This window comes from Egretta garzetta, unplaced genomic scaffold, assembly GCF_000687185.1.
Source record: "Egretta garzetta isolate BGI_Z169 unplaced genomic scaffold, ASM68718v1 scaffold299, whole genome shotgun sequence".
Taxonomy (NCBI): domain Eukaryota; kingdom Metazoa; phylum Chordata; class Aves; order Pelecaniformes; family Ardeidae; genus Egretta; species Egretta garzetta.
Genome location: NW_009260696.1, coordinates 460973 through 478660, shown reverse-complemented (window position 1 = coordinate 478660; position 17688 = coordinate 460973). Strand labels below are relative to the sequence as shown.

Genomic DNA, 17688 nt, shown 5'->3' with positions numbered 1-17688 from the left:
AGGAGGGTGTGCAATTATCGAAACAGGCTTCTTCTACGGTCCCACCAGTCACAAGCAACCAGTTTCTATAGGAACCAGATTTATTTCCACAATAACAAGTCAAGCTACCTGCCAATTTAATGGCACAGCCCCCAGTCTCAAGCACTGTAGTAGACATTTTTGAGTAGTTCCAGCAACAGCGAAGGAACATTTCTTCACGGTGAATATCTCGGAGTACAAGGTGATCTCCTTGGCTTTGGACAACGTTCACAAGAATGCAACAAGTTAACTCGGCTTCATCATCTGCCTGAGCACGTCTGAGTGACAGTTATGAGCATCTCATTCCCATGGGCTGAACTCATCTTAGAGGCATTTGGAAAATATTATCTTGCACACCACAATCTCAAGTCCTGCAGGATGAGAAGTGGATAGTGGAAGTCTCTCTTGGACAGCCTTAACCTCCAGAATAATCCGTTTAATCACTGTATTTGGTAGCCCTAGCCACTGAGGGTAAGAAAACAAACCCAAATAAGCAGCATGTGGAGATGGGTCACACAAAGTACTAAGGCTTTTTCTTGCATTGGAGAGGAATGCAAGGTATTCTAGATATTATTGACTTTATTTTAAGCGATTCCACTTTGACCAGGGGTTTCTGTGTCTGCCTCAGCTGTGTTTCAGCACAATTTGAGGGCAATGCTTCAGTTCAACAGAGCCACAGGGCTGAAGGTTGAAACTTGGGAAAGGATTCCATTTTCAAAGCACTCCTCTTACTCTGATCAATACAGAGAGATGCTGAGGTCCTGGAGCAATGGTGCAGACTCAGACAGGACTATAATCCCAGCTGCTTTTAGCTGCTTATAAATCCGTTGCTCAAACAGACCCCAAAGCGATGGGCGCACTGAAAACCACTGTTCAAGGAGGACTAACCACCACCACCTGCCAGGTTACCCAGCCTCACCTCCCCTACTATGCAGTTTTCTCCTCTGCAGGATACTTACACTTAACTTTAGCTTTAAATCACACAGAGCTTTGCCCAAATAGAGCAAGTCTGGGTTTTTCCCTCCGGCTGGGCCAGAGATGCCAGGAACACCAGAAAACAGCCGGCAAACACAATAGGAAAGATGCTGGGGCTGGGTACAACCCAGCTGCTCCTCCCTATCCTGTGTCCTCCCCTGAGCAAGCAGGACTCACCATAAGCTGCTGCTCCTTCATGGCCGAGCTGCGAGATGATGCCAGCTCAGGGCTGGGTGATTTGCCCGGGGAGGTGCGCATGGAGTTAGAGCCCTCCAGGAGCCTGCACAAGCAGGAGACTGAATGGTTCAGAGAGGCAGCAGCAGCAATCACCCCAGGGAAGGGAGAGAGAGAGGCAACATCTGCGCTCCCCCAGGGAGGAGGTGACTGCAGGGACAGCAGGAGAGGCAGCAGTGACATTCTGAGCCCCCCCGGCAGGAAGGGGCTGCAGCAGCTCCCTGCGCGGGACATGGTGAAAGGGGTCAGGATAAGCGAAGTGACCCACCTGCAAGCCCAAATTAATTCTTTACATGCAAATCCATCTGCACACACTCTTGGCGAGCTGGCCACAGCCTTCATTTTCTGCCCTCTAGGATTCCGGATCTCTCCTTCCCCTAGGATCCAACAAGCAGCACAAGCAGGTAGAGGCCCACAGCTCCACCAAAAGCTGAGCACAAAGCACCCTGGTCCCTTCAGTCCTGCACAAGAACTGACAGCAGCCATTGAGACCATCAGGAAACACTTTGCTGCCTCCCCGAGCCAAGAGCAAACTCACATTGTGTCGGCACTTCACACACGGTGGCATTTCATGACTCCTATGTTCAGGAAGGCAATCCTTCAGCATTTTTAGTGTCAGTCCATTCATTACCACAACCTATTAAAAAACCCCACAAGATCACCTTTTGTCTTCATTATTTATTGACAGTAAATGAGTCAAAGCTCATAAAAGTTACAGTAAGGCTGTATTAAAAAATACTAGAATTTAAGAAATTAAAACTTAGTATAGCAAGTGAACAAAACTTGCTCTATGAAGTTTGCATTAAGGACTGTAGATGTTTAAAAGGCCATGAAAATATTTATTACAAATTCAAAACAAAGACTGTGAAAGTGAAGACTAGCCCACGATTATATGAATTTTTCCAGTTAATTTTGCTATTTAAGAACAATCATTAAAAATACTTAAGACAATACTTTAACAAACACAATGAGAGATACTAGCCTACTTAATGCTCAAGGTTTGTTTCCCTTCCCGGGCCCCCTCTCTGCCCCCCAAATTGTGGACCCTTGAAGGCATTCGGTGGAGGCACAACTGCTGTTGGAAGCCTTTTTCCCCATCCATACCTGTTGTGACAGTGCCCATAAACCTGCATCTGCTCTGACCATCCTTCAGATGCTCCTATAAAGGGCCACAGGCTGAAAACCGGTGGCACAGAGTACTTGAAGCTGCAAATCAACATGGATTCAATCCAACAAGATCCTTCCTCCTTACTACAACTCCTCGCGTTATTCAGGGATATGCCACAGACTAGTTTACCAAACAGATACCCATAAAGCAACTTCAGTAGCACATAATTTGCAAAAAGCATTTGAAGTAAGAAACACTACAGAAAAGACACAATCATTGAAGGGAGCAGCGTCAGAAACGCCAGCGTAACAGATGAGAAGAGGCCTTGACTGCTGGTCAGGACGTTGTCAGCTTCAAAGCTCCTACAGCAGCATCAAGTCTGAGGTGGTTTTTTTGGTTTGTTTTTTTTTCTCTCCTCACTGATGATCCACACTTCAGAGAAGCATCTTAGAAGAAAAACTTGATTCATTTTACATCATCATTACATTTCTTTACTTTGAAAATGGCCAGGAATAAAACACAGTAGCCTATTAGAATTTCATTACATGGAAACGGGGGGAAAAAAAAAAAGCCTTTCAACTCAATTCGTAACTTAGAAAATGGTTGAGGAGTCAGCTCTTCACAACTGAAGGGTAATTAAAATTATTCCTGCTAGAAAAGTTCAAGCCATTACTGGAGAATTTTGATGTGCTAGAAGTTCTTCTGCACTGTTTTGCTAGAAAGTATTTTTTTCCAGTCCAGCTGAGAGAGGAGCTTGGTAAATACTGTGGACAAAACTTTAATCATCCACGTATCTGTATAGATGGATTATGAATGAACAAAGGCAGAAAGCTGGAAACTAATATAGACTCCTGGAAAAAAAAGACACCCGCTGGTTTAAGAGGGAACTATTCAAACTAAATCAATACCACCATTATGGAACAATTACTTCGAAGAGTCTTCCTGGTGAAGAGAACATGGGAGTTAATTGAGTGGTTCGTGCATTTGCTATCCCAGCAAGTTCACCTAAGGACAAAGAAAAGCAAGTGCTAAACATATTACTGTCCCTTGGCTGCCTCCAGCTGAGTGGGGCTACCCTTTGCCTGAAGGGTACTTTCTGCTCTCCACTTCAGATCTGTCAGACATTGCCATGCAAGTGAGCTCAGGGTTTAAAACGAGCCAGTCAAGAGGGCTCACACTAGCGAGGAGACAGGACCATCCTCATTCTCCTCTGTTCCTCTAAAGGGCAAGCAGCTGGGCAATCTCTCTCACTGCTCTGACAATATCCAGAAAACCATTTCTACTCATAAATACGAATACAGAGGAGCTGCTCCACCAGCTTTAAGTACACTTTTCCCCTCTGAGCACAGAGGGCTTTAGGAATGAAACTAGAATCATAGAATGTTTTGGGTTGGAAGGGACCCCTAGAGGTCATCTAGTCCAACCCCCCTGCAGGAGCAGGGGCACCGCTAACCAGATCAGGTTGCTCAGAGCCCCGTCCAACCTGGCCTTCAATGCTTCCAGGGATGGGGCCTCCACTACCTCTCTGGGCAAGCTGTTCCAGTGTTTCACCACCCTCACTGTAAAGAATTTCTTCCTTATATCTAGTCTAAACCTACCTTGGTTTAGTTTAAAACCATTACCCCTTGTCCTGTCACTAGGTACCGTAACGGAGAGCATAAGGCATGTGTATACAGACCACTTCTCTGAAAGTTTGCAGTGTTCACTAATAAGACTTAGACTACTCCAGTAATTCCTGAGCCTAGTGTTAGTCTGCAAATGGTTTAAGAAATCGACTCATTTTCTAGTCACTCCAGTATAGTGAACAGGTCAACTTGTCTAATTAGTGAGCCGTACCATCACTGTAAAAGACAAACAAACCGCAACACAAAACCAGAAGAGCCACAGAATCATAGAATAGCAAGTTGGAAGGGATCCATAAGGAAAGAGATTTAACAAAATCCAAAGGAACCATATAGTCAATATAGCAAACGCACTCTTAGTACTGAGGGTATGTTTGACTTTCATCATTCAGGGAAAGATTCCCTACAAACAACGCGTAGCCAGCCCGGTTTTAGTATAGGTCTGCTTTTATTTCCATATTCAGCTCTGAGGGAGACGTCCTTTCACAATCTGAAAGGAGGAGGATATAGCCCACTGTAGTGCTGCTTCAGCACACTAAAACACATCATACGAAAAATGGTTCTGTTGACTTTTCCCCAAACAAAATGAACACCTGTCCATGCAGTCGGGACACAGAAAAAGTCCTGAAACAGAAACATCGTGCGTGTGTCTAAGACAGAGGCTGATGAATCTCACCTCACTGGCAATAGTCAAAAACTGCCAGTTGGTAAGTACTGCACGGGATTCAGGAAGTAAATACTGGTAGTAGTGGATTTAAAAAGAAAAAAAAAAAAACCAAAACCAAACCCTAAAAAAAAGAATAAAAATTTAAAAGCAGCGCCTTTCCAGTATCTCACTGCAGCAGGCAGCAAGACTTAAAGGCACTACGATGTGTCAGAATGGAGAAAATCTGGTGCATCCACCCTTCCAGAGTGCAAGAATATGGATTAAAAATTCCAAAATTGACGTAGGCTTTCTGAAAATGAACAAACTTCTTTTCGGCACAAGATATGGTGGTGCTGCAAAAAAAGAAAAAAGAGGCAAGTTAGTTATTATTGTTTTATACCAACAGCTCAACCTCACCACAGATGCTGGCTGGTGAAAGGCTATTATGTAGCCTGTTTCACCTGTTCTTAAACTGACGTTTGTTTAAATCCATACACTAAGCAGCTTCTCTCCCTCTTTCTTCTGTGATTGCTTTAAAAAAAACAGCTTTTGGCCCCTCTAGCCACAGAGAAAACATAAACTAACTCAGAGACCACCACATTCACTCATGCAACAGACTGACCTCACTTTCTCAAGCAAATTATTGAATCTATAGCAATAGCTGACAGAAAAAGTTCCTCTCTTCTGAGAGGTATACTATCTTACCACAGTTTTATTAATTACTCTGGTTCTGCAAGGGTAATAATTTCTTCATTGATAAAAAATTCAACAGTCTCCTCCTCCCAGTCATCGACATTGCTGTCCAGCTCATCTGTGTCTACCCCTGAAATGGAGAAAGCATGAACGCTGAATGCATCAAACAAGGCAGTAATGGAAGGATTTGATGCTCTTGGCAGAAACAGTTCTTAAACCAGCAGTGAAATAAGAGCTATTTAGTGCTTTACATCATAACAAGTACATGCTAAATTCATTAAATGACAACCAAGGCATTACTGTCTCCCACCTCTGGGCTTTTGTGGATTTTCTGGTTAAACACAACACTCAAATATCTTCACAATCTAATCCCAAGGTCAAGCCAACACTTGCCTTAAAGCATGAAGAGGTGAGGTAAAACACAGATACCAAAATCTGGCAGGCAGCAATATTTGAGCTCTCTCCCGTTAAAAAAAAAAAAAGCCACCTGTTGCAATTCAGGACAAAAAGCATAAATAACCTTCAGAGAACAAGGGACTAGCTTTGGCTCCAGGAAATGGAGGGAGAGAAGTGATTGAAGCCCCAGAACAGGGTAGTTATTTGGCAAGAAACAGCAGTTACCTAGCAAGTCTTTACAAGTACTATGTGTGGCTTACCTCCTCGAAGCTCTAAACGTTCATTCCTCTGCTCCATGTACAACTCTTGTGCCATCTTGCGGTACTTTCTGAACTCTTCCATCATTGTACGTCTCCTTTCCACTAGCTCCTACGGAGGCAGGAAGAGGTCGTTAAACCTCCCCAGTTAATCAAATCCACATGCAATGCATTTGTTTGCAAGTCAATTTATTTTCTCATCAACATACTTTCTACTGACTTAAAAGAAAAAAGATCTTTCTCTTAGATAATCAAAAAGCTGTTTTGGTGAGTTTCTTTTAATTTAAGGAGCTTTTCTTAATTTAAATACTGGCTAGTGCAGCAACTCACTTAGAACCCAAAAATTTTACCACCTTTGCTTAATGAGGTAATACCAGTGCCTCTCCAGATTCACTACTGTTTAACCTGACAGTTTAGTAGCATCTCTCTGAACTACCTATTGGAACTAACTCAAACCAACTGGATTCAAATGAACACAGATGTATGTTATAAAAGAAATGTAACTTAAATATCATCATTACAAAATAACTAAGGACAGGTTACAAGAGTTTCATCTACATTATTATATTCCAAAAGTGTCTTGCCTTTGAAGCTTTGGACTGGCTCAGGCGATCCTTCTGCTCAAATATCTTGGAATATTTCTTCAGGTCCTTCTTGATTTGCTGTAAAACAGGGAATTGTATTTCAACTAGGGTATCAGACTGGCCATCACAACCATCGTATTCTGTAAGAACTCCTTTGGTAGGCCTAAGCAGGCTATGCATTTTTTAAAAACATCTCCCTTCTAGGCATTTCGCTTCACTATAATTTTGTTTGTTCTTCCTGGCTTACAGATTATGTAAATGCTTCTGTATACATGCAATTAGTGAAGCTGGACAGCTGAATTCAATTTTGTTATTCTTTATATTCTTTCACTGTACCCTAGCTGTAAGAACAACCGGTAACCATTTCTATTCTGAGCTTACAAAACAGTTAATATTTACAGTCATTCCCAGAAGTGAGGTCCTTGACAGCAATATGTTTTTTCACAAATTCAGGGCGAAAGGCAGTTGCATTAACTCTTCAACACTTCCAAGTCTCATCCTCAAGAAGAGAGAGTAAACCAACTATGCTTATACATCAAACCAATGTTACCAGGAAGAGTCAGTGGAATACACTACCTTTATCTGATCCTCACTGAGCAAGGTAGTTGGTCGTGGTCTCCAGAGAAGCTGACAGAACCTGTCTTTATTGTTTTTCTGAAGTAGACGGCCTTGGAAGGTCCATAACCAATATGCATTGTCCACCTGGAAGAGTAGTTAGTGCACTGTCTCAGCAAGATAAGCTATAACTTAACACTGTAGTCCTCACTCCATGTCTTAAGGGTCTTTTTTTATAAAATCAGCACCATCAGTCAACAGAACCGGAGTGCTCTTTTTGTTAGTGCCTTCCTTGCACAAGTCAAATTCCTCAGCAAAATATTTGTTCCACTGAAGCTTTGCAAGAAGTTACCTTCTGGATCACAACAGTTTGAAACTAAGCCAGCCCTTCTATCATATCCTTAAGTCTCAGATTCTATACTTGTACAGGCAAGGATTACAGTGCAGTGGCTGAAACCACGCAGAAGTAATGGCAGGTGCAGTAAATCCTGCAATAAATTTGTGTGGACCACAAGGAGATCGAGTTTCAAACTGCTAAAGACATAATGAAAATTCAGAAAAAGGACCCTCAGTTTAGACTCATGAACTGCCCTTCCAGAACTTATTTTTGACAACTGGTGAAGCTAATGGCTCAAATAAATACTGATGTTCAGAAGTTAAGGTATAGAACTATGGTGCAGGTTTAAGTCATATGACCAGTGACAGGTGTCTATTTGCTCTTCCTAACCAATAGCCCTTTCCAATACCTCTGGAAAAAGGGAAAAAAACCAAAACCAAAACCCAAGCATTAGTACCTTGTGGCTCCACCAAGACACAGAAGTCACAATGTATCTGCCTGTAGGATCCCATTCCACATCTGAAGCTGTATAGTGTTCGGCAATATTCATCATGGTGCAGTCAGATGTATCAACAAACGCTAAGGCACCATTCATGCTGCAAAGACAAAACAAGACAGATTGTTTTATGCTCATTTCACAAGCTGCATCTTTACAACTCCTTGCTACAAAGATAAATTTTCACAGCAACCAAGAGACAGGCTCGTACCAGTCTCTGTGGCCAGAAAGCAATGCAATGAATAAAAACAAAAATCCAAGAATGGCACTTTTGTTTCTACATTCAGTGACCCTTAACCCATTTTATTTCTGTACTTCAAAATCAGAGTGAAAACATACTACAGGCAAGTTACAGCCAAAGTTTAATAATCATATGCTTAGTGAAGACAAGATTAAAGAAAAAATAGATTAAGAAGAACAGCAGCGCTTGTCTGAAAGCACGCAAAGGCAAATGCCACTCATCTGGTTAATAAAAATAATTTTCACTTGCTCTAATGTGAAACTTTCTTGATAACTTTTAAAAAACAGCTTTGTCATTAAAAGGCATGGCCCACGATGAGGCAACAAGGCTATGACAACAATAAATGTGTTGTAAGAGCAACATGCACAGTGCAAACTGGATTAGTTGAGAGTCAGTATTTAACTTAAACAGCTGAAAAGCATTTCCAAATATCCACTTTTCTGTTGAAAAACGCATTCTTCATTTGATGTGGAAAAAGCAGCAAGTAAAAGTTACAAAGGACTAAGCTGCATCATGAAATTTCACATTTTCCTTTGCTTTTGCAAAGCGGTATCAGGATTATGTGGTATCAGGATTATACAGTAATGCAACATTCATGGAGATGCCAAACACTTCTGGATGAGACACTCCAGTCTTTTTCCTCCTTAAAATAAATGCGGTGTTCAGTAACCAATGCAATACTCACCTTCTGAGGCCAGCCAACACCACAAATTGCCCTTGAGGACTCCAGAATATCGTGTTTGCCTGCTGTTTGTCAAACGTTTCTGGAAAGAAACAAGCAAAGTCAGAAAAAGATCTCAATCCAGTGCCATCAATTAGCTTACAAGCAGTCAACTTCATCCATTCCTCAAAAGACATTCCTGAACTCCGCAAGCAAGACCTAACAGCAGCCCTTAGCTCTACACACTTATAAAGACAAAACCCAGTAGCACCAGAACACCCAAAGCTAGCAGAAGAGAGAGGAGATCAGACCCCAACACCCAAGCTGGGAATAAATTTTATCTAGAACAAGCCAAGACTGTGCTATCGCCTCACATGAACTTCCCAAGGCCACAAAATTATTCCAGCTTGTAGGCCTTTTATTCCCAGACCCTGGACTGATTCAAAGTGAAAACGGTCTAGTTTTCACCAGAAAGTTAGATTTCTGGAATACAGTGTCAGGCATAGCACCTACTGCCATGCTATCCACCACAAACAGCCCCAATGATGAGTTTACTGCATCTATTGCCATGCAAAATGCTTAGTACCTGCATTTTTCACTTGTTTTTCAGTCACTTACTTATGAGTTCTATTTTCCCATTGTTTTTAACATGGTAAAAGGAAACTGAAATTCGTGGAGTTTCTCCATGCAACACAGCAAACTTGCTTCCATTTGGTTCCCAAGCAAAGGCTATGATGCTTTCTGCAACAAAACAAAACAAAAAAAAAAAAAAGAGAGGTCAAAACTCTGCCAAAAGACAATACAAAGCTTTGATTTCAAGCAGTTACCAAAGAAAACCAAGAGACTGAAGAGAGGGAACCCATCGGTTAACAGACTTTGCCATATAAACTATCTTTTAAAACACAGGTTAAGGCAAAGACAGGGAGTTACGGGAAGCATTCCAGCCAAATGATAGCTTCAAAGTCTCCCATCTTCTACAAAATACACTCATATTATCAGCTCTACCACCTTTATTAGTAACAGATTTTAAGTTCTGTCATTTTTCAAGTCAGTCACAAGCATGAACAGCAACAGTTTTCATTTCCCATTTTTACATGAAACGCCCTGCAACATGAATACTGTAGCTCCTATCAAAAGGGTTATCTTCCTAATTATGTCTCATGTTGACAGGAATTTATAAGAAACACGTAAGTGTCTACTCAAAAAAGTTAAAGATCAAAAGTAAGGCAATACTTGGCATTACCTTTCATTTCCACCACATCCACTGGCACCTGTTTCTCTCTCATTCTGAATATTTCAAAGTTGGTCACTACTCCCTGTAAAGGCCAAGATCAGCTCATTATCCAGCACAGAAGCAGTACAGCACGTTATTTTATCACTAGGCATAGGAGGACAACTACACAATTAGCCTGTCAAGACGCAGGATGAAAGACAGAGTCAAGATTTGTTTCTTTAATGACAGCAGAGAAATACAGTATGCCTCATTACCGAACACATTCTAGATTTTTCTGTTCTGATACAGAATAACTGACAAATTGTACAAAAACATTTGTTTCTTTTCAGACTGTTATGAAATTTAATTAAGACAGATAAACATACAGTCCATTGTGCAGCATTACCTACGGGTTGTTCAACAACTGCTTAACAGTGAGTAGGAAAAGGGGGTAGGCATATAGCTCTCACCCAAGTCTAAGACGCCACTCAAGACAAAGCAAACCTTGGACACAAACATTACATACACTTTGCTCTCCACATGCCTCAAATTCAAATGGAAAAATGAAAAATAGCTCTGGCGTTGTGTAATTTAGACTGTCTATATTAAAAGACAGTACTGTAGGAAAGTGAGGTGTCAGCATGAGATAGAACCAAATTTTATTAATATAATCAGAATCCACATACCTGTGTGCCTTTGGGAGTCCTGTCTACCTTCACACACAGGTAATCCCCGTTCTTCTGCCAGTGTAGTTTACAATCTACGACATTGAACAAATTCCTCACACGAATTTCTTGTCTAGAAGGCAGCTGCATCAAAGTCACCCTTGCTGGGATGTCTTTGTCCTCAGGCACCCAGAAAGCAATTATGTTACCACCTGGAGACCATGAGAAATCTCTACAGGAAGAAAGTTAAAAATATGCCATTTTAATCTTTAGTTAGAGATACTACAAGCACAAACCATTTTCGTCTTTGTGGCAGATAAGTATCAACTCTCAATAATAAAGACAGCTACAGACAAGCAACTGAAGATAATTTAATAACCTTACACATACCATACCAAAACAGATTGCTAAGCTGCTATTTAAACTTGCTGTATGACCAATGTTATCAAAATAGTACATTTCACTAAAGAGTAGGGGTTACACCCAGTGTAACTGCCAAAGATCTAAGAAATGGGCTGATTAAACCAATGAGGAAAAAAAAAACCTATTAAATTACACTGGAGACAATCTTCTTGCACCTGGGTACACTTAATTTTCTTGTTGCTTTACAGAGAGGTACCTCAAAAACTCTCACAGGAGCGAGTGTCTATTGTGCAGATACACACAAAGCCAAACCTGTTCACTTGCCAACAGGCGGTGTACAGCACAGTTTAAGCCAGCATACAAATCTTGTTAGGGAGATATTCCCTACCAAACTGCATTCCAGTTTGGTTTTTGTAGACAAGGAACAGGACTCCCAAGCTAGACCCTGGATTAAGCAGTACCATAAAGAGGATTTCAAAGCATAAAAGCTGTCAACTGTAGACATCAATAAATGGAGAATTTTCCATTCCTTTTTGCCAATTTGTCTAATTTGACCGCTTATGACAGCATATGAGGCCATTTGCTCTAGTCAACAGTCTAAATATTCCTCCCACCATAACAAAGCCCCAGGCACAAAGACTGCAACTAAAGAGAGCAGTTATCTTTACAAAGGAATAGACTCACCTTATCCCAGTGATTTTCAAGCTTTTTTTGTCCAACAAACCCATAGACTAAAAGAGAAAGGTGTGAATTTTCAAGTTAGTAACATTCTTACATTTACACATACACCTTATAACTCTTATTATTGGAGCACATAAACTAGGAAATTGTGTACCGTTTTCAGAGATCCTGTATCCCTATTTTTTATTATGAACATATGAATACCACAACTACAACTAAAATAAAAATTACTGTACAGAATTAATGAGTACAGCAGCCTGAATTGTAACGAAAAAGCAAAACAGACTAGATTAGGCTGCAATTTATAGTGCATTTTGGGTACCCTGGCACTCACCTGCTACTGAGAGCTGGGAGGCATCACAAACCTTGATCCTATTGACTCCTGTAAGTAGTATATTGAGCTGCCTAGTCCTTCTAGAAGCGTGGTGTGAAATTTACTGTCAGACTCGGCTAAAGTTTTTCAACCAGAGAAGAACAAGATCAGAAAATGGATTTCTCCCTTTAAGTCCAGCTCTAGAGCGTATTACTAAAATGTATCCCTTAAAATAGGTACCATGGTGAAGACCGACATGGTAATGCAGTGTTATACCTACCAAAAAAAAAAAAAAAGTAAGAACTTACAGGCGTTTCATAGATGCTGAGGGTATCTGAAGTCATTCGAGCAAAGAATTTACCATCATGACTCCATCTAAGCAAAGAAAAAAAAAAAAAGAGAACATTACATAGGAACTGCCTTTTTATTAAACAAAGCCTGGGACTACTTCTCTTTACTGTAATTTTATTTCTCAACCTACTTAAAAATAGGCCAATGAGCTGAGTTTTCACAGTGAAATCCTCGCTTCTTTTGCCCGGTCAGAATATCCCAGATAATAATAGCCTGAGGGTCATCCTGCGTGTCCATCAAAGGGCTGAAAGTCACTAAATACCTACAAAAGAAAGAATCAATTTCACTATCGAAACTTCATCTAATATGTCGAGTACAAGTTCATCCAAATAATATTTAAATACAATGCACTTTCAAACAGCAGTCTCTAATGGAATTTTTTGGAGAGGAGGGAAAAATAAGAACAGTATAATAAAGGGGGAGAAAGCTTCCAAGACACAGTATTTCCCTTGCATCTCTCTTACACATAAATCTAGAGTTTTCAGCCAGTCTTCCCATATTGATCTTACAAGAGAGGGGAACTCACTAAATACACCATTACCTACTATATAGTTTTGCCACAAGAACTTCATTGGTTTGAAATCGAATATGAAGCCATTAACCTCACCAACCTGAACTATAGGTATGTTGGACTTCTCAATATAAAGATAAATAATCTCTCTTTAATACATTAAACCATAAAACTTAATTGCTTCCAAATATGTTACTTGAAAACCAGCAAAACAAGATGCACCTCAGTTTTGAAATTAATTTAGCCTTCTCTAAAGAACGTTTAAGGAATTAATTTCAGTACTACAGATTTGAGGATGCTACTCAACGGAAACTCTTCAGAGAACTAGAAATCTGACACTACAGCCATCACATCCAACTAAAAGGGAAAAAATATGGCCTTCTCCCTTGGGATAATAATGTCTTTGAGGAAACTTGTCAGCTCAGTTTTTAGACCAAATAATTATTCTGGATTACATGAAGTATCTTTCCTGAAGTCAAAGGGAAGTCAGGCAGTTTCACTCATTTAAGAAGGATTTATGAATGAAAAGCAGTACTTTGAAAGGCAAAAGAGAACAGAAGACCCCAACCACATGAAACTTAAAAGCACAGCAGCCACGTGTGTGCTTCATGCTTTTGATCCCTTAGCCCAAACTGATGTCATAGTCCATACCTTTCACAGGGTGAGAAGTCAATAAGCTGCACTCCCTGGTGACTAAACCTTTGAATCTGCTTGAACTTCTCTCCACCCCAAAGTGCGATGCCTCTCTGGTGGAATGTAGCCAAGTAGGTGCCCTTTGGGGACCAACGTACATAGGTTTCTGTCCACCGCTGGATTTTAAAAAAAAAAAATGTAAACACAAAGGTTTAATTTCATGCTGGATTCCTAAAGGGGAAAGAATTAACGTGTCACTTGTAGCATCGCATTTTGCAAATCCATCTACTAAGAAGTAGTGATACCTTGGACTAGTTGTGGAGTTTAGTTTCATGCACATAATGCACAGTACTTATTCCTCAGGTTGAAAACTGTCAATTAAGACTTTTTCAACTTACTGGTCACCAAAAACATTTTCCAGGTACAGTGACCTCTGTACAATAACAATTAAACCCACCTAACAGGCTTGGGTTTCCTTGTTGTCTTTCAGCCCTGGTAGGAGTAAGGGCAAGCATTTCAGATTTCTTAACAATATAGCTCTTGACCTTCAGCTGAGTTAGAGAGGTTTCAGCAATATAGACCATGGCCAGTGACCATGGTGATGAACAAAATTACTCATCATTCCAGAGACTACCTCTTTCTACTGTAATGCATAATGGTTATTAAAGAAAATGCTTCTGGGTGCAAACAGTTCTCAGCAGTCAACTGCCTGCAGCAGACAAGCACACTAACTCTCCCTTTTATATGGTATTGCCAAACCAGCTATTCCTCTTTAGCACCTCTGCAGTCAGCAAAAAAGCAAAGTGTGATCAGAAGCAGCATACTTAAGCACATACTCAACTCTAATGAATAGTACTCCTCAAACTCTGACTTTGCATTTTCGGGTCTTTCTGAATCACCTATAATATAGAGATGAAGGAAACTAATAGGCATCATGGACCAGTTAAAAAAAAAAAAAAACAAAAACCACACACCACAAACTAGTTAAGTCCACATTTGTTTTACCTAAGCAGCTAAGTCTAATTCTAAAGGATGCAATTTCACCACTCCTCTTCAAAAGGAAGAAAAAAAATATTTCAGCAACAGGGAAAAAAAAATATCCTTTTAAAAAAAAAAAAAAAAAAAGAAAAACCTGAAATTTCATAAAATGAATGAGACTGACAGTGTATCTGCAATGTACAGCACTTCCAGGACACTCACTGCTCTGTCCTCAATTTGAACAGGTTCCTTGATATCATTCCAAAAAATGGAGGTCCGGTCTCCTGACTCAAAGATCACACTGTACTGATCCCTACAATCAGGATCTTCCAACCAGTATCGGAGATTCCCCTAAGAAAAACAGAAGCAAAAAGTTTATTATTGAGTCAAAGGCTACGACAAGAAGTTCCACAAATGAATATCTACCTGGCAGGTGGAAGTTGGTCTTCCACAGAGAGTGCGACTTTGGAGTCTTACAATTGCAAACAGGTTTTTAAAGTGAAATTAAATAACTCAAACTACTGGTTACTAGAGGCTAAGAGAATATATCATAAAAAGGTGGGCCTTCAAGGTGGTTTGATGATGTTTAATGCTTCTTGCCTAAAGTAACTTAAGAGCTTTTTTTGTGTTTGGGTTTTTTTAAAAACTATCCCTTCTTCCACAGCACTTTTTACAAAGCTATTGGTAACCAACACAGAAGTTTGACTCAAACATTTAAAGATCGAGGAAGATGGTTTCAAAATCCTATTTTTAAATGGACTTGTGCAAAAATCATAATTTACTCTTAAGTTTTACCCTATATGGAACTACTATGCAGAACCACTAAGTTCCTCCTGTCACTTCATGACAGCAGGAACAAAGGAACAGGAGCACACGATCACTACTGCTACTCAGAACAACACTATTAACACATTGTTTCTATTTTCATACAAACACTCCAGCAATGAAGTAATCATTCCATATTATGCTGAATATTCTTTCCACTTCTCAAATAAATCCTTACCAAATCCTTAAATGGCTGTTTCTCAGGGATTTCCCATTCATCACTGATTGTCATGTACCTGAAAGAGCAATTTGATTGGTTACACTCTGTGCAGGCAGTCTCAATTAGAATCCCAGAATCTACAGATATGCGTGATAGCTGCACTCACTTATCAAAGTCTGTGAAAAGGTTGACTCTGAAAGTGTGCTGTTTATCCAGTTTGTACCCATCTGCATTCTTCACAGCATCCACTGCATGAGATGGAGACATGTACTCCAGAAAGATGTACCTACAATGAAGGAAGACAAAAGTAGGAAGTCATTGTTGACTACATAACAGGCTCATCATAAAAAAGAAAATAAATAAATAAACCCCAATGGGGTTGAACTAAGAACTCAGCACAGAGCATGTACAAAATAACTTCTTGTCACTAACCAATTAGGGTCAAAAGCAATTAATCTTCATCTTGGCCACAGGCACACGTACACTTTTTAGCTGTGCAGGCTTGCCTGAATTAAACTGATATCCTTTCCGTAAATGGGCTAGACTAAGCGGTGAATGCAAGTCCAATGCAACACAGAACAATGAAAGCTAGTAACAGGCAGGTTAAGTATGCAGCTCTTTCCAGCTGAATGACAGATCATGTTTAGAAATTGTTAATCTTGCTGTCATAGGCATCTCAAAGCACCACTCTTGTTTTTCAATTACATTGAATATAATTCAGCTTCTTTCTTGCCACTAATACAGTCTAGCTTGTAGTCCAGCAGACTCAGAATCAACAGTATCCTGAAGACTGTCAGACACTGCCTCAAAGAGGTATGAACACAGAGCGATAGAATAGTTTTCTCATGCTGACCTTAGAGAACCAACAACCCCTCCACTCCAGAAACTGCACTTTTTTTATGCTTTCTAATCTATGGATTCCTCGCAAACTCAGGAATATACGCTACTCCAACCACAGGAACAAGACTCAATAAAACCTCATATTTATCAGATTGATTTTTGCCTGGTTTCTCTCCCTAAAACTTTTTTTCCCTTGTGCTCTCCCTTTGGGCTTGGCCATTTCTGGGTAGCTTTCTTCTCAATTTCACATGCTGCAATTAACCAGGAACAGGGATTAGAGGTTGGCAAAGGGGAAAAGCATCCTGGGAAGGGCTCGCTGAACTTAAGGAAATTGCAGTCACTAATGTAAGCATAAGCACTGGCAACCAGAGACAGAATATTGACAGTCCATTTTGCAATAAACAGTACATCCACTCCAACTAAGTTTTTAACCAAAATGGACCTTTAACCTATTTATTAGCCATGGCAGAAACAAAAACCCCTCATTTAGTACTGCACAGAAACTTGTCTTTCAAACCCAGCTAAACTGTTTCCATAATTAATCCCCCCACACACTGTAGCTTTATGAGCTATTAAGCTTCTCAGCTCCTTCGGGAACTGGCATTTGTCACTGAGACTAGATGTCAGGACTGCACAGACTAAGGTAGAAGAAAGTGATGAGCACGACTATGAGGTCATCATAAAAATTGGCCATAAAGTATTGACACTAATAATCAAGAGTAAGTCAAAGCAGTGTTTCAATCCGATTTCCAGTAGGAGTTATAACGACTTACCCTTTTGTCTTCCCATCTGCTTCTGGATAAAATTCATTGATAATTTTACCAAACTTGGAAAATATTTTGTGGATGACATTCTTCAGTTTCTCAAGTCTGTCTGGTCCAACCTGGGGAACATTATCCACGACAATTACAGAGTCAATTCCATCTGCTTCTTGCGGCCGATCTTTCAGTACATCACCAAGCAATTCTGCAAAGAAAAAGCATACAAGTAAGGTACTAGTCTGCATCATTAAGGAGGAAGACAGAAAGATGAAAAGATAAGCGATAGTAAGAGAAAAGGAAGACTTCAAATTTCAGGAAATTTCAAGAATCATTTAAGAAACTTGGTAGCAAACGAACATTCCATCAGAGAAACAACTGAAGTGAATACATGACACCTCCTTGCTAAGAGGCATGATTAGGTAGTTTCTTGACAAACTTCAAGCAGCTAACTCTTGAAGTTTTTCCTTAAAGAAATACCTTACACTGAGGATGGCAACACTTACACTATTAGTTTGTTTCAGGAGTTGGAACTGGCTTACAAAATCCTCAAAATTGATGATAAACCAGACAA

General features: G+C 40.2%; 1 protein-coding gene and 1 long non-coding RNA gene across 2 annotated transcripts; both read right to left on the bottom strand.

Annotated features, from left to right (window-relative positions):
- Nucleotides 1–115: 115 nt before the first annotated feature.
- Nucleotides 116–1853, bottom strand: LOC118453015. The gene is made up of 4 exons (XR_004842904.1): nucleotides 1766–1853; nucleotides 1496–1604; nucleotides 1171–1273; nucleotides 116–389 (listed from the first exon to the last, which is right to left on the bottom strand). It is a non-coding gene; the product is annotated as an uncharacterized LOC118453015 (long non-coding RNA).
- Nucleotides 1854–4309: 2456 nt separating this feature from the next.
- EIF3B (eukaryotic translation initiation factor 3 subunit B) lies at nucleotides 4310–17322 on the bottom strand. The gene is made up of 18 exons (XM_035901351.1): nucleotides 17130–17322; nucleotides 15683–15802; nucleotides 15535–15592; nucleotides 14754–14882; nucleotides 13572–13729; nucleotides 12540–12671; nucleotides 12367–12433; nucleotides 11749–11795; nucleotides 10723–10933; nucleotides 10067–10139; nucleotides 9442–9564; nucleotides 8848–8926; nucleotides 7883–8021; nucleotides 7110–7235; nucleotides 6534–6611; nucleotides 5953–6061; nucleotides 5309–5426; nucleotides 4310–4956 (listed from the first exon to the last, which is right to left on the bottom strand). The coding sequence occupies exons 2-17, from the start codon at nucleotides 15781–15783 to the stop codon at nucleotides 5323–5325; spliced, it is 1734 nt and encodes a 577-aa protein (XP_035757244.1). The 5' UTR covers nucleotides 15784–15802; nucleotides 17130–17322; the 3' UTR covers nucleotides 4310–4956; nucleotides 5309–5322.
- Between the last annotated feature and the right edge of the window lie 366 nt (nucleotides 17323–17688).

Excerpts from the sequence above, each read along its gene's own strand:
- EIF3B (XM_035901351.1), bottom strand. The coding sequence starts at position 15,783 with ATGTCTCCATCTCATGCAGTGGATGCTGTGAAGAATGCAGATGGGTAC. Across the intron at positions 8,022-8,847 it reads GTGTTGGCTGGCCTCAGAAG|CATGAATGGTGCCTTAGCGT; the intron begins GTGAGTATTGCA and ends TTGTCTTTGCAG. Across the intron at positions 6,612-7,109 it reads TCAGTGAGGATCAGATAAAG|CAAATCAAGAAGGACCTGAA; the intron begins GTAGTGTATTCC and ends CCTGTTTTACAG.